At 37.6% G+C, this 17634-nt stretch overlaps 1 protein-coding gene across 4 annotated transcripts in view; it reads right to left on the bottom strand.

Moving 5' to 3' along the window:
- EFL1 (elongation factor like GTPase 1) overlaps positions 1-17634 on the bottom strand; it is a 157812-nt gene that overhangs the window by 110141 nt on the left and 30037 nt on the right. For all 4 annotated transcript variants that reach the window (XM_053593893.1, XM_053593892.1, XM_053593895.1 and 1 more), the window contains exons 8-12: positions 12398-12521; positions 10342-10418; positions 9503-9639; positions 8803-8925; positions 6650-6749 (exon numbers count right to left, since the gene is read on the bottom strand). In XM_053593893.1, the coding sequence (XP_053449868.1) occupies positions 6650-6749; positions 8803-8925; positions 9503-9639; positions 10342-10418; positions 12398-12521 (561 nt within the window). The remainder of the gene's footprint in view (positions 1-6649; positions 6750-8802; positions 8926-9502; positions 9640-10341; positions 10419-12397; positions 12522-17634) is intronic.

Here is a 17634-nt window from a genome sequence, read left to right as displayed (position 1 = left end):
CCTTTCAAACAGCCACACAGTCTAGAGTTCCTGATGCCAACTGTCCTAGAATCTCTTCCACATCTTTTCTTCACTGGGCTGGCCTGGAAGGTGACGGCTTAAATCACCATTGTCCATTGCTACCCTCTAGGAGGTACCTGCCTCCTAGACAGGACTTTCCATCAGGACTAGCCACTAGCTCTGCCTTCCTGTGTATCTGCCCCTCTACATGGTTGAGTTCAGTTCCAGGAGTAGGCCCTTGTAGTCAGACCTATCCCTGTGTAGGTAACAGAGCTATGCAGTAAAACATAAAAATATTCCAGAGTACTTCTTGAGACTGGCTTCGTCAGGGGTCTGTTGCTGGGCAATGAGAACTGCTGGCACTAGAAGAAGTGACCACCAGTGCAAGAGACAAGCTCCTCTTTACAGGAAGCTCCGCATTATCAGAAGAACTCTTTTTTTTTTTTTTATTTTTTAATTTTTTTATTAAATCATAAGTGTATACAATGATATGATTATGGGGCGTCATACACTCACTTCATAAACCATTTGACACATTTTTATCCCAGTGGTTAACATAGCCTTTCCGGCATTATCTCAGTTACTGTGCCAAAACATTTATATTCTACATTTACCAAGTTTCGCAAATACCCCTGTAATGTGCACCACAGGTGTGATCCCACCGATTCCCCTCCCTCTACCCACCCCCCTTTCCCACTTCCCCCTATTGTTAAGTTGTAGCTGGGTTATAGCTTTCATGTGAGAGTCCCAAATTAGTTTCATAGTAGGGCTGTGTACATTGGGTATTTTTTCTTCCATTCTTGGGATACTTTACTAAGAAGAATATGTTCCAGCTCCATCCATGTAAACATGAAAGAGGTAAAGTCTCCATCTTTCTTTAAGGCTGCATAGTATTCCATGGTATACATATACCACAATTTATTAATCCATTCGTGGATCGATGGGCACTTCGACTTTTTCCATGACTTAGCAATTATGAATTGGGCTGCAATAAACATCCTGGTACAAATATCTTTGTTATGTTGTGATTTTTGGTCTTCTGGGTATATGCCCAGCAGAGGAATTACAGGATTGAATGGCAGATCTATTTTTAGATCTCTGAGTGTTCTCCATATATCCCTCCAAAAGGAATGTATTAATTTGCATTCCCACCAGCAGTGCAGAAGTGTTCCCTTTTCTCCGCATCCACGCCAACATCTCTGGTCTTGAGATTTTGTGATATAGGCTAGTCTCGTTGGAGTTAGATGATATCTCAAAGTAGTTTTGATTTGCATTTCTCTGATGATTAAAGATGATGAGCATTTTTTCATATGTCTGAAGGCCGTGCGCCTGTCTTCTTCAGAGAAGTTTCTCTTCAAATCCCTTGCCCAGCCTGCGATGGGATCCCTTGTTTTTTTCTTGCTGATGAGTTTGAGTTCTCTGTGGATTCTGGTTATTAAACCTTTGTCAGAGTTATACCCTGCAAATATCTTCTCCCATTCTGAGGGCTGTCTGCTTGCTCTGCTTACTGTGTTCTTAGCTGTGCAGAAGCTTTTTAAAGATCTTGAAAAAACATTACTTCGTTTTATATGGAATCAGAAAAAACCTCGAATAGCCAAGACATTACTCAGAAATAAAAACAAAACAGGAGGAATCACACTACCAGACCTCAGACTTTACTACAAATCGATAGTGATCAAAACAGCATGGTATTGGCACAAAAACAGAGAAGTAGATATCTGGAATAGAATAGAGAACCAAGAGATGAATCCAGCTACTTACCGCTATTTGATTTTTGACAAGCCAATTAAAAACATTCAGTGGGGAAAAGATTCCCTATTTAACAAATGGTGCTGGGTGAACTGGCTGGCAACCTGCAGAAGACTGAAATTGGACCCACACCTTTCACCATTAACTAAGATAGACTCTCATTGGATTAAAGATTTAAACTTAAGACATGAAACTATAAAAATACTAGAGGAGAATGCAGGGAAAACCCTTGAAGAAATTGGTCTGGGTGAGTATTTCATGAGGAGAACCCCCCGGGCAATTGAAGCAGCTTCAAAAATACACTACTGGGACTTGATCAAACTAGAAGAACTCTTAAATACAGGACGAACTCTGCTTCTCACAGTTTCTATGCCAGTCTATCCTCTGGAGCAACAGTTAAGAAATCTGCTTCCCTCCCCTTTCCTTTGAATCATCTGCATTCATGCCTTCCCCTCTCCTTTCTCTTCCCCAGGCTAAATACTCCAGCTGTTCCTTCAACCACTCCTCAGATAACTTCCCTTGTTTCCAGACCTTTCCTAAAAACTCAGAATCTCAAAAGTGTGAATTAAAATATAAATGCAGAATAATTACTGTTAGAGCAATGAGGAAAAAACAGCTAATGCACCTGTTAGCAACTGGAGAGAAACAGTCTCTTCCAGTGGGCTTATCACTATCCTCCAGGCATTGTGTTAAACACTTTACATATATTACATATTTATCAAAACAACTAAATGAAATAGATATTACATCCATATTGTATATATGAGAAAATGGATATTTTGAAAACTTCAAAATATTTTGGGTAACTTGATCCAAAATCACATAAATATTAAATGGAGGAGCTATCAAATTCCCATCTGTCTGGCTCCAAAAATCTATGCTTCTTATCACCAGGCTATGGCCTTTCATTTAGAAGGAATTAAAGATGATAGAATCAACATCTTAAGTAAATGTGATTTCATTTTAGCTTTGGTTAGAAAAGCAGTATATGAGGCATGACAATTAAGTTCATGAACTTGCTACTGTGCGCTTACATTGGCAGCACTGTACCAACAACTTGGTTAGTTTCATAACCTTAGTATATCAGTGTTTCACAGTTGTGTTCATGGCAATGTGTATGAAAACGTCTTCCCGAGTGGCATTCATTATTATTGTTACACGCTTTTGACTGCTGTTGTGAGAATGTCAGAGCTTTAATTAGAGAATGAACAGCATTGGTAAATTTCTTGTTAAACTTGGCAAGACTGGAAGTGAAATCAGGGGCATGTTAGTCCAAGCTTATGGGTATAAGGCCATGAAAAAACCGGTAGTATATAAATGGATTAGATGTTTTTTTGAAGGGAGAGAAGTGCCATTGATGAAGGGAGGTCAAGGCAGCTAGTAACAAGCAGAACTGAAGAAAACATTGCACAAATTCATCAAATTCTGCATTGAAATTGTTGGCTGACTGTGAGAAGCACAATAGACTAAGTAAATGTCAGTAAAAAAAAAAAAAAAAAAAAAAAAAAAAAAAAAAAGAAACAGGAAAATCTTAACTGACAGTCTTGCTATAACTCATGGCTCTTGCATCATAACAATGCCAGTGCACATAGCACTGCCTGAAAAGGAGTTTTTAGGCTGTAAAAAATAACTGTCCTGGAACACCCTCCCTACTTACATCATCTGTCCCCCAGTGATTTTTTTCTTTCCCCCCCAAATAAAGGAAATACTAAAAGGAAGATATTTTGAGACATTCAGAACATTGAGGGTAATATAACGATAGCTCTGACAGCCATTCCAGTAAAAGGGTTCCAAACTGCTTTAAAGGGTGGACTAGTGGCTGGGTGCAGTGGCTCACACCTATATCTCTGGGAAGCAAAGGTGGGTGGACTGCTTGAGCTCAGGAGTTTGAGACCAGCCAGAGGAAGAGTGAGACCCTGTCTCTACTAAAATATAGAAAAACTTAGCTGGGCGTTGTGGTGGGTACCTGCCAAGGTGGGTGGACTGCTTGAGCTCAGGAGTTTGAGACCAGCCAGAGCAAGAGTGAGACCCTGTCTCTACTAAAATATAGAAAAACTTAGCTGGGCGTTGTGGTGGGTACCTGAAGTCTAGCTACTCAGAAGGCTGAGGCAAGAGGATCACTTAAGCCCAGGAGTTTGGGATTGCAGTGAGCTATGATGCCACAGCATTCTAGCCTGAGTGACAGAATAAGACTCTGTCTCAAAATAAATAAATAAATAAATAAATAAATAAATAAATAAATAAAAATAAAAGTACTCCAAGGGGAGTACTTCAAAGGTGATCAAAGTGATATTCAGCAATGAGGTATGTAGCACTTTTTCTAGGACGAGTTCATGAACTTAATTGTCACACTTTGTATTTATTCACTTCATACATTAAATACTCATGTGCCTCTGACAAGCCCTGGAATCATCATTTGTAGTCACTGAGTTAACCCCATCTGTACAGGTGCTTCCTATCTACCTGTGCATTTATATATCCATCCGGCTAATGCCTACTATATGCCAGGCACTCTGGGGAGCACTGGAAGTGGTGGTAATGGGAAAAAAGCACACGGAAGAGAGATCAGCAAGGATTAATAAAAAGTACCCACTGTGTATTCAGTATTTGTTAAAAACAAAGAGGAATTTATTTGCAAGAAAACAGGGCTCTACAGTAAGGAAACAGATGTGGGTCATGAACTATTTAGGCTATAGTTCAACCAACCAGGGACGACACTTTCTGAAGGGACAGTAGTCACTAATACTAGAGATGAAGGAAACCAAAGGTGAGAATGGAGAATGAAGATCGAAATGTCAGGTTGGGAGGTATATTCTAAGAGGAAAGGAAAAGAAGCAAGAACACAAGCCTGTGGGAGAAAGCCCCGTACCGTCCCATCACATACAGAGGCTCCACTTAAAAGGGCACTGTTGAGCAGTGAGTAAAAGACAGTGTTTTCTGAAACCAGGTAAAAATTTTCTATTTTTCTAGACGTTTTATGGGTGCCCCATCTCATTTACTGCTTTACTTTTCTCCTTGGCACATACCACATAGTATTTAAAACATTATAATCTATGTTAAAGTAAAGTAATATTCTCCTGCTCCTGGCTGGGTATATCTAATATAATACAGATAAAAGTATATCAACTTCCCCAAATGTTAAAACCAGTAGAACTTTCAGGAAAAGTCAACATTTAGCAGATGTTAAAGAGGAAAGTAATGATAATGACCTTACCCAGTTATACCTGAAAACACTATACCGTTACATAACAATTGTTGAAATAGATACTGGTTAAATATGAAAACACTAAAATCAGTAAATTACCTAATGAAATTGCACTACCAGAAATATACTAAATTCAGGAAAACATATGATTAATTTTTAAGAAAAATATTCACAGAAAATATAACTAAGAGTAGAGGCATATAATACTATCTTTCTTCAGCAAGATAATGAAGGATGAGTATGAGTAGGAATTTTAAATGACTAAATACATGCATTTGAAATCGGAAGTGTGAGTTTTCCAATTCTCTAATATTCCCTAGGATTCTATTAAAATCTCTAGTGCAAAAAAAAAATAATAATCTACATTTCCTAAAATATCAAGAAACTGTTGTCACATGTAGCACTGCAGCATTATCTGGGAACCGCCCAGATGCCTGGTCACAGTCAGTCACTCAGCAATTCCCTCCTTCACTTACCCATTCACTCACCTATTCGTTTTTTATTTTTTATTTATTTATTTTTTTCTATTCGTTTTTTATTCACTCATTCATTTACTTGTTTTTCCATTCCTTCACTTATCCTCTGGACAAAAATTATTGAAGCCTTCTATGTTCAAATTACTAAGGAGGTACTAAAAAATAATATACAAACTTTTTCTTAAAGGATAAGCAGGATTTTAGCAAAAGAAAAGTAATCTTCCAAGATGGAGGAACAGGACAAGGAAAAATTGAAAATTTGTTCAGGGAATACTACAGGATACTAGAGAAACAGAAATAAAAATCCAGATGAAACAACGGTTTGGGTCATGTCATGCTAAGTCTTAAATGCCACTAAGGCAGGTCGTTCATTCCATAGATTGGTGATGTGACATTCAGTCACACCTATCTCATTTCAGCTATATCTACATATTATTTACTTAGTAGTTTATTTAAATGGACATTTTTAACTCACTAAAACTTAAAACCTCATTACTAGAAACAGAAAAGCTGTATCACTTAACATAAACAGGCAACATGCACAAATATACATTAAATAAATATGACAACTAATTAAAACTTGTTTCTCCAAGTGCCACTCAAATCATCACCTTGCTTCACACCATTGCAATGAGGATCAAGTTAAGTCTTAGAAAGATCATTCTTGAGGAAAGATGGCAAATGGACTGGTAGAACTAAAAATGGGGTAGGGTTGCTGCAAGAGATGATCAGTATCTAAACTAGTGGGAAAGGCAGCGGAGAGAAAGGAGGAGAACACATGAAAAAGAGACAATACGGAATGAACAGAGTCCCCAACACTCGGCAACTTGAGCAATAACCCATCCATTGCCACACCCATACACACATGCATGACACATACACAGAGAACCACATACAGAATCAGATGACTCGAGGAAGGTTTAGATTAAGACTTCCATGACATGTTCAGTAAAAATAACTGCTATTTTTATTGCCCTTCTTCAAATTTACATCAGTTCAAATTTACATCCCTGAGCTGATTTCAACAGCTTTCTCCTTTACAAAGCTATCACAAAAGGGTACATTACTGTACAAATTATATGGTACCCCAGGGGTTAGCTTGATATGAACTCTGGGTTGAGGAAAAACATTCTGTGTGTCTTCCCACCCACACCCCAACTATACCCCCACCAAACATAGACCATTTCCCTGGCCCAGCCCAACTTCCCTCTTTCCTTACCTTGGCTTATTCTGAGGCAAGGCCTTAGTATCAACTGCAAACATTTTGGAAACAAAGATAATAACTGGAGCAGTGTCCTCACTTCCACATTTCATAAAAGCTAAACAAACAGGAAGTAAAAATGTCACTATTTTTTTCATTATTAAAAAATAGATTTTTCTGGAAAACAAGATATTTAGAGCATGGCATCATCTAAATGTGTAATAAGTCCTAAACTTTTCACAGCTAGATATAACTCCACTTATGAGACTTGTAGGGAAGAGAGGATCAAGAACAGGCGGAGCTGGCACAGATGAGGAAAGAAAAGCAGCTGATGTGGCAGGAGGCTGAGCAGCTGCTCTATCAGAACTAAAGCTCTGGCATGAGGTTAACCACCCACTATAAGCCCTAATACATTTTATTTACTTATTAACAAGCTACCTTGTAGACTACTGAAAAGATATACTTGAGGAATGCTACTAAAGTTCAAACATCAACAGGTAGGAAGCTTATTAATGAAACAAGCAAAAATAAGTAGTTTTTCCACCCCCCTACAATAACAAGTTAGAAAATGGGCAAAAATAACTATCATGAAAGTAACAAAAATTCTTAGAAATGAGTTAAGATTCAATGTCATAAAGATGTTAAATCTCCCTATATACATAAATTTCAACAAAATTTCATCAAAATATTGACATTTTTCTCTACCTATACTGGAGGCATGAAACCATAGATTACCTTTTTTAAAATGACCCTATCACCTCATATCAAACTAATTTGAGTATAAAGAATTCAACAGTAAAATTCAAACAGGAAAAAAACTATAGGAATTAAGAATTAAACACGTATCAGAAGTCTTGCTAGAGAAAGCTCTGAAAGATTCTGAGGAACAACGTGACCTGCTCTCACATTCTGACAGGCTCCATCTTGCTGCAGTGTTGAGAAAACACTCAAGGGAATCAAGGGCAGACGCAGCAACACTAGTTGTTAAACTGTCACAATAACCAAATAAGAGATGATAAGTGCTTGGCGCAGGGAGGCAGAAGGAAAAATGGTGGTAATAGTTGGATTCTGTAAGAATAAACTAGACTTGCTGATGAACTGGATGTGGGAATATAGATCAATATAAGGGCCACATATGACTCCAAGATTTTTGGACCGAGTAAGAGAAAAGATGAAAGTGCCTATAACTGAGATGGAAGTTAAGTGGCACGGCAGGTCTGCAGATAAGACAGAAAGCTCAGTTTGGGATATGTTAAGTTTGAGGTATTTCTCAGACAGCTGAGACTGCTAAAAGTGGATGTATGAGTCTGGAGATCAGAGAGCAGATACGTACCAGAAACACAGATGTGGGGACACTGAGTATGCAGTTGTCAGTTAAAGCCTAGAGACTGGGTAAGATCACAAAAAGTTCACTGCAGATAAAACAGATGAGGTCCAAAGACTGAGCCTTGCTTGAGCACCCCAAAGTAAATGTCAGGGAGAGGCAGAGAAATCAGAAAAAGAGATTAAGGATAAGTAGCCAAGGAGACAGGAAGAAAGTGGAAGCACTTGGAAGCCTGGAAGTCAAGGGCAGAAAGTGTTCCAAGGAGGAAGGCATGATTACGTGTGTCAAATGCTTGCGACAGATCCAGTCAGATGAGGATTGAGAACTAGCCATTAGCTTCAACAAAGTAAGAGTCAACAGCGACCCCAAGAACAGTACTGAAGTGGTTTGTGGGGGAGAGGAGTTACAAATGCAACACAACTAGAAGAAAGAAACCAGATAGCTTCCTCTCCCAGTGTTATGTATGCACAGGGCTTTCCCTGAGCGGAACCACTTGTCCATAGTCCCTAGGGCCACAGCCACAGCAGTGATGCCACAGATAAGGTAACAACACATTCTCGGTTGTTTAGGAGGACAGGATATAACATGATGTTGAAATAAGAGCAGGGCAGGAGCAAGGAGACCCAGAGTCTCTGGGCTCCCATTACCCAGCTAAGCAAAATGACTATAGCAAAACTGAAAGCTGACAGGAAGAGAACCAACACTGGTGAAATGGTCATTTATGAAACCATGTATTTGTGGAAATGGACATTTGGCACACTGGCCAGCCATCCAGCAATTGTCTACAGCAGCCTGGACTGAGGCAAGCCGGCAACACATTGCACTGCAACAAGTTCATTCTCCTCACCTGCTTTCAGCGCCTGAGTTTCCGGGGGAAGAGAGTCAAACGTCTGGGATCCTGTGCACAGCAGCCGCTCCACTCTCTCAGCTGTAATATCAAGGGGACTAGGAAGTTTCTGACACACCATAGCTTAAGTCTGTTGTTAAGGACTGAAAAGCTTGAACTAGTACCTCCACCAAGGCAGAGTTGCTGTGTGGACTAAATATTAAGTAACCAGGTCAGCCTATACAGAAAACGCATGGGCTATAAAAGAAAACTCTTTCATGCGTCAATTCTCAAAATATGGACAGAATTTCAGGGAGTTCATGAATGCGCTGAAGCTAAGACAGGATCCTCACGACAGATACTCTAACAATGAAACTCATGGCACAACTGAGGACAACAGCTTAACGGGTTGGCTACCTATGACCTTGAAATGAAACAGTGATTGAACACAAATAAATCTTAGAGCATTTTCATTTTTACAGATTACTAAACAAAAAGAAATTATCTTTCTAAAGTTCTTTATTGGTAGTATTAACACTAATTAGTACATTAATTTTTAAAGTACTAAATACAGTTTGATGGCAGAACACTCAATGAACAGAGAAGACTTACTTTGGATTGGAATATGTTATCTCCAGAGGATTTCCCTGTTGTCAATAACTCATTGTTTTTTCTTGTTTTATCAAGACTATTTCATTAAAACCATTAAAATAAAGGATACCAAGGACAGCATGGGATATGGGTAGCCACTGACTGCAAATGGCATTGATTTGAACTTTAGGATCTGAATGTCGTGCCTCCCGGGCTCCAATTTTTAATCCTAAAGAAGTCACTATTTTATCTATTTTTTCTTTGTCCCTATAGGAAACACAAGATTGGAGGGGAAAAGTCACATGCAGGAATGAATAAGCAGTGGGGAAAAGGAACTCAACATTATCTGGCACATTTTTCCCCTAATGTGCTACATTCTCAAAGAAAGCTAAAAATGACTGAAGGGGACCCTGCTCCAGTAGAGGACCCTCATCTTCTACTCTTACTCTTTCAAGTGGTTCCTTCTGTAAAACTTCCCACCACGCACCATCCCACAATTGCCGTAAGCAAACTTTGTCAGCGGTAAAGAAGTTTTACAAATAAATGCTAAAAGTCATTATTCCACCTTTGGAATAACTTAGAAAGTTAAGTACACTAAAGTGAATTTTTACCAGACAAGTTACTTCTCAAGTTCGCCATTAGTAATCCCAGATATCACACACTTTTTCTACTAGAATGACTATTTTTTTAAACTAGGTTTGTGAAAACAAAGGCCTATTTTCTCTTTCCATCTTTTTATCTCTTCAACTCAGCATTCTATAAAATATTGTTTTTCTGTGCCTCCTCCATCACCCCTTACTTGGGTTACACATATTCCTCTAAATTGTTTCCACAAGCCCTGTAATCAACTCATCTGTAAAAGCTCTGTTCACTTTCTCAGTCTATCTCAGTTTTCTGAAGTGACTCAATAAACTGGAAAGTGAGGCAAATTATACTGCCCAAAGATAAATAATTTTATAGCAGTCTTACTTTTTCAAGACAGCATCATACAAACTCCATATATTTTCCAGGATCAACTGTACAAATAAAGGTTTCTTTGCTTTGGCCTGTACAAAAGAATATATAGGCTTAATTTCCTGAACATTTAATAGGCATTTATATATTCATTTTGACATGTTTTTATTAACAATATGTTTCATTTCTACTTCAAAATATTTGTTGAATGGTAAAGTAGATGAAAGTAGTTGTAAGCATGCTCTAAATAGTTAATAATCCACAATCAATAATAATAATCCACTGTTCTCCTCCTCTGAGAACGAGAGACTTCACAAACAATGTGACCATTTGGGGGGCACATCGCTATGGCTACCCCACCACTATAACCAAGGAATTACACACAATGGCCAAGCTAGGAGCTAAAACTTAATATTCTACACACACAGACTTCCTTCCATGGACTTCAGCCTATAATGTTGTTCACAAAGAAACCTTACCATTTCTCTTACCAAACTATGTAGAAGTTAGTATCAAGAGCACTTTGAAATATATACTCTTATCTATACACAAGGTGGGATTTAAATTAATAATCTCCTTTCTGAAGAACTACTGGCAACAGTATTTGGAAATTAAAACTCAATGGCTTTGGGCCGGCCAGGGTGGCTCACGCCTCTAATCCCAGCATTGTGGGAGTCCAGGTGGGTAGATGATCTGAACTTACAAGTTCAAGACCATCCTGAGAAAGAGTGAGACCCCATCTCTAAAATCAGCCGGGCATTATGGTGAGTGCCTGTAGTCCCAGCTACTTGGGAGGCTGTGGTGTACGGATCACTTGAGCCCAAAAGTTTGAGGCTGCTGTGAACTATGATGCCATGGCACTCTACCAGGGGCAAGAAAGTGAGACTCTGTCTCAAAAAAACAAAAACAAACAAAAAAACCCCACTGGCTTTGAATGCCTAGTTTAAAAAATGTCATCATAAAGACAAAAATCTATGAACAAAATCATCTATAACAGCTTTACCTACAATGTCAAAATAGAGAAAAAAATTATGCCCAAACTTAAGAGAATGATTACAAAACTGGTTGTACTTTCACAAAATAATAGGATGCTTAATACATGTGAAAGAAATTGTTCTGAAGAGTTCACTTGGATTACTTCATATAATCATAACTACCCTATAAGTACTATTATCTCAATTTTACAACTGACATAAATAAGACAAAAGTCACAGAGCCAGTAAGTGGCAGAGCCAAGATTCAATCACAGAGTTAACTGTAAAGCCATGCTCTCTCCCACTTAACTATATTTTCTCCCTTTCAAATATGCTGCTTATAAAAAAGCTTTTAAAGGCGAGGGAAGATGTTCATGATATAATATTAAGCAAAAAGGCAGCTTATATAAACAGTATAATCTCAACTGAGAGATGTATATAACTATTCAAAAGGAATGAAAGAAATTAAAACCATATCACTAATGGTGGGGCTTCTGATTTTTTTCTTTCCTGTGGCCTTAAACTTATGAGTACTTTCTAAAAGGATATAACTTTCAATGAGAATAAATAAAGCCTGAATTTTACATTAAAAATATAAAGCTTCAAGGAAAGTATCCTTTGAGGCTTTATGACTCAGCAGTCCCACCTCTTCTCCATCTGCAGGGAAACAAGTAACAGGGAGCACCCTCCACACCCCCACCTGGCCATTCTGCATGATGATTATCATAAAGTGAAATAAGGCCTTGGTTGAGAGTAGAAGTACAGTGTGAAACACGGAGTGATGTCTAGAAAGGCTATCTCCTTATGGTGAAGGAGATACATGCATGACCCAAAATGTGTATCTTTACGTGCCCAAGATCTGAGATTTTTCATCTTAAAACAAATGCAGGTCTATACTCACTGTATTTAAAAGGATTCTATGTAAACAATATCTGGTAAGCCTTTCTCAATTTTTATAGACATATTAAAAAAAAAAATACCTTCATGAACTCACCTACACAAACTAAAGCTGAATTACATCTATTAAAAGTATTACAGTACAGGTTTTCATAGGGCAAGAATGTGACCAGAAATCAAAGGGACATATATCATATTACCTGATCAACCTTCATAATCTTCTTGGCTTTCATATTTACATAATAATCTCCCCACAAGGTTTTCATAAGAACTTCCTTTTTGATGCCAATCTTTTGACTGTAGATTTTGGCAAAGTGTTCAATTCTGAAAGAAACCAAATGTAAATGCTATTAATAACAGTAAGTATAGCTAATACTTGCATGTTTCTTTGCCAGATATTATTCAAAGTTCTTCACACATATAACTAAACTTAAACATTTCAGCTGTCCTACCATTTTCTCCCACTCTACAGAGAAGGACAGTGAAGCACAGAGATACTACACAGGTAAGAAGTGAAACAGGGATTCCAACCCAAGTGGTCTCACTCCAAAGCCCATGTTCTTGCCCAACACACTCTACACTAATATGAATTAGAATTAATGTTTAGGCTCCCTCTCTTAATGTTGTACATATAAAACAAGATAAAAGGAACATAGGCCAAGGATATGCAGGCTCCAGCTGCTCATCACAACTTGCCAAAATAAAACCTTATTTTACTACTGTAAGTGACTGTTGCTCACAAAGGAAACAACTTCTAGAGCCACAACTTACTAACACAAGTTTTTTAATATCCTGGATTAAATGGTAAACCTACATATACTGACTTAACTCTCATCAGCCCACAGATAAACCAGCCACAACCATGGTCTCTGGTCTCAGAAGAGCAGTCAGTCAACAGATGAGGGTGTTATATGTAGTACCTGCATTGTCTGAGATAAAGGACATTGGAAATACTCTATCTCCAGACAACAAAATGTTTAATCTAATATTTGAGCCTAGCACTCTCAAAGTACCAGCAACTTGCCTGCTTGTGAACAAAGGCATGAATATTCCCCCATCACCATTTCTTTTCAACACCACCCTGGAAGCCCAACCTAATTTAGTAAGACAAGAAAAGGAAATAAATGATATACTGATTAGAAAGGAAGAAATCAAACCATCTGTTCATAGGGGAAAGCTCCTCCACAAGTGAAGAGAAGGTGAAAAGCCAACATTTGCTGGTAGAGTTCCTATGCCACAAAAAGAAAACAGGCTCTGTCTTACTGCATATTGAATCAGTAAAGAGTCAGCCCCACTCCTTGGCCTCCCATGGTGTAGCACAGGCCAGAGCAGAGCTCCTTTGCAGCTTTTCATTTATCAATACCCAGTTTTGCACGCTTCAATCCTCTGTGCAGATTTGCATATTAAATTCTGGACCTACAAGCATGTCCCAGGGCCCAAACCTTTACTGTAGAGGTAGACAATAAGAGGCAGGTCCTGTGATCTGAGTCCCCAAGCATTCTCCAACCTAGCATTACCAAGGTGTCCAATGTGTAGGAATAATATTCACTGGGGCCTCAATGAATAAAGCTGAACTTTGATCTCCGTATTGGCAACATGGGTCTATTCTTTGATGGTTAAAACTGGAGATAATGACTTAGTGATGAGCATACCACCTTTTCAAGCTTTTGAGCCTGAATTGTCTTCTCACCTGATACAAGACCAGTTTTTGTAGAAAAAAATCACTTCAATTATGCTATCCACATAGTTTATGTTTCTGTCTACTTAACCTGTGAAGAGTTTGCCAGTGATATGTTAAAATCTCCCCAAACTACAGTTCTACTTATAGTTCTATTTTTGTCCATTATGAAAGCTGATCCATAATCCCTCAATAGTACAATGTGTCAATTATTTATATAAGAATGATCCTATGCCACAATTAGTTTGCCATCAATTCTATTTTATCGTTAATATTGTCAAACCTACTTTCTTATTGGTCACATTTGATTGATATCCCTGAGCCAAAGGTTTGGTGTTAAGGCACTGTCCACTATATTTTATGTTTATCCCTTTTCTGTAGCAAACTTCTAAATTTTTTTAAAAATGAAATTTCCAGTTATTCCAATGACATGATCAAGAATACTTTTTCAATATCCTACATTACCCCGTGTTTTAAAAACTGCAATAGCTAATCCAAATGCAAATACATGTTAACTTGTGACCTGTCAACAATGTGTTAAAATATGGGGGATTTCATATATTTATTATAACTGCTTTGATCAGTTAGATTTCTGGTGTTATTTATTAAATTTCTAGGATTTTTAAAAGCATTTATTTGTTTTACCCAGACTGTGCTATTTAAATATTTTACAATGATATGTCAGATAAATATCCCCCTATTAATTATAAAAGTATTAAACTTAAGGCTGGGCATAGTGTCTTCCCAGCCCTCTAGGAGGGTGAGGCTAGAGAATCGTTTTAGGGCAGGAATTCAAGACTAGCCTAAGAAAGAGCCAGACCCCATCTCTACTAAAAGTAAGACAAAATTAGCTGGACATTGTGGTACATGCCTACAGTCCCAGCTACTCGGGAGGCTAAGGCAGGAGGATCACTTAAGCTCAGGAGTTGAAGGCTGCAGTGAGGTATGGTGATCCCATTGCACTCCAGCCAGAAAAACAGAGCAAGACTGTGTTTTAAAAAAAGGGGGCAGAGGGTAGCTCAAACTTAAATATTTTCATAACCACTCTAAAACCTCTCAAAACCAGAAATTATGGTAAGACATTTGCTTACTGTCCTCAACTCCCCTTTTAGTCTACCATTTATTTATATATATACACATGTACAGGTATATTAATCTTTTAAAATCATGTTTCTTACTTTTTCATTCTTTTTTATCCCCTAATTACCACAAAATTTGCTTATTAACATCTACCCATTTCCCACTATATTTATGTCATTAGCAATAATTTTAAAACACTGACTGCTTCTAGCACTTCTCCATTCTTGAATTCTATTTAAATTCACTTCCTCTACAGAGTTAAAATCAAAAAAAGATTCTAAGAAACCTGCAGCAAACAGATCTGAATCACAAAACATTTCTGATCTATCTGCTGCCTATATTCCTGAACAACAACTTGGTCAAGAATCAAATCATTGAGCCACGTAACCTTTTGCCTTCCAAGCTACCCAGCAGATAAGGGCTAATTGCAGGATCCTAAGACACTGGTACAAGATGACAAATGAAACTCTTAGGAAGAGCTTTTCATCGTCTCTTATTTCCTATCCATAATCTACAAAGTTGAGGCTTCAGTTCTATTACAATAAGAACTTTGATTCTAGTTTCTATGTTTCTGCTTTTGAGAGCAGATTCTCCTGGATTAACATTAATCAACAGGATGCATTTAGGCAGCAGACCTAGGTTCAGCTCTACTCACACTTTTTATTCCTGTCCCACTGGAAATGTGCCCAATTGCCACCTTTTATGATAAATACAGCTGTCAACTTTGCCTATTTACTGACATTCTTGGGGAAAATTCAAGGAAAAGGTCTTTCATTTCTACCACTTTCCCATAAATTAACATTATCGACTTGTTGAGAACAGGCCTTAGATGATTTCTAAATATGACCTTGTCTACACGGGAGAACATTCTCTTATTGACTAACAGAATCTGAACATGTCAAAAATTGTACAGGATATAGAAATTATTCTATCCATTCAAGCCCCTCCTCTAGTCCTTCTCCCACTTTGTAAGATTTATACTGAATTTAGCAAAAAGCATCAAATTACTTATGAAAATCATTATAAGAAAAGGAGAAGTCTCCCACCTTGTGGCTCACTAGTAGAATGGTCACATATTAGGAAATCAACAGGCATGACACTGTTCCAGGACTGAATCACTGTGCTTTTAAATTGGAAGAAATTCTTACAAATCATCTTAACCCAATATTCTTATTTTTCAAATGAGGAAACTGAGGCCCAGAAAGGTGACAATGGCTAGTGCTCAACTATACATAAAAAATATAAATTCTTAATAGGTTCATAATTTCTACTGAACCTAAATATCTGCCTGTAATTACCTAAATAACTACTTCAAAAAGTCTGGGATGACCTTTTAGGCATCAAGCAAAGTATCTAGGACTCATTACAAACATGTAAATTAAGGTATTTTAATATGTTATATTGCCCAAGGCAAAATATGTTCAGTGAAAAGGAAACTGGAGAAGTTCCTATAAAAAGAAGGACAAGGAGAGACCAGAGACTAGGCAGGCTACTCCCATTCTTGTCAACTTCTGATCCTTTTTTCTTTTCCATTAGGTCACACAGATACATGTTTCACAAACGAACTTTGCTCACTCCTGGTGCGTTCTCATTATATGATCTCTGAAATGTGTATCAATAACAGGCCTACAGTTAAAGTTCATTGTAGTCCCACAATTATTTATTTTTCTAAGCCAAAGACTTTATTTCAAAGTAATAATCTTTTAATTACATTTGGATTTTTTAAAAATGCCACACGTCAGAAATTGTTGTGGTTAAGAGCCACATATATATCAATACTGACATCTGTTACAAGGCCCCGGCATGTGCGTATCCAGAAGCGTCCATCACAAGAAGGATCCCTATAGTCCCTGGGGAAGACACCAGGGAAGTACTGTGATAGGAAATCAAGAGCTGTAGCACCAAGCAGACTCAGCATCTGAGTGATGCTGAACAAAAGTTGCTCAATGTTTCTGGACCTTAGATACTAAATAGTAATATCTATTTCACAGGATTATGGTAAGAATTCAATGAATTTAAATAAAGTGACTAACTCAATAACTAGCATATTTACATATCCTTAATAAAGCTGGCTTCTTTCCGCACTAACTTTGGCTAGTGTTGACATAAAAGTTGATATTAATGTACTTGCTCACATATACATAAATAACTTCAAGAGGATACACCAAAAGCTGCCAGGAAAGACAGCTATGGAATACTGAGCTATGGAATAAGGTGGAAGACTCTGTGCAGTATACATTTTTGTACATTTTAAACTTATTCAAAGAATAAAGTTTTTTTTTTTAAATCAAATGTGTATACAATTTACAAGAGATGCAAGATTGCCTCAATATTCAAAAATCAATCAATGTAATCTACCATTTTAACAAGCTAAGTAACAGAAATCATTTGATTAATCAATGCAGAAATGGCATGACCAAATTTGAGGGTAATTCATAAAATGACTTTCAGAAAATTGGAGGACTTTCACAACTTGACAAAGAACATCTAAAAACAGCCCACAGTCCTAACATTATTTCTAATAATAAAAGACAGGCTTTCCCTTAAGATTGGGACTTATATGCTGAAAACTACTCATGAAAGAAATCAAAGAAAATCTAAATATGTGAAAAGACAAGGTATTTATGGAGTAGAAAAGAGTCAACAAAGGAGAGAGATCAACATTCTCCTCAAATTAAT

The sequence above is a fragment of the Nycticebus coucang genome, chromosome 6, assembly GCF_027406575.1.
Source record: "Nycticebus coucang isolate mNycCou1 chromosome 6, mNycCou1.pri, whole genome shotgun sequence".
NCBI lineage: Eukaryota > Metazoa > Chordata > Mammalia > Primates > Lorisidae > Nycticebus > Nycticebus coucang.
The sequence above is the reverse complement of the archived record's forward strand: the minus strand, read 5'-3'. Positions and strand labels throughout refer to the sequence as shown.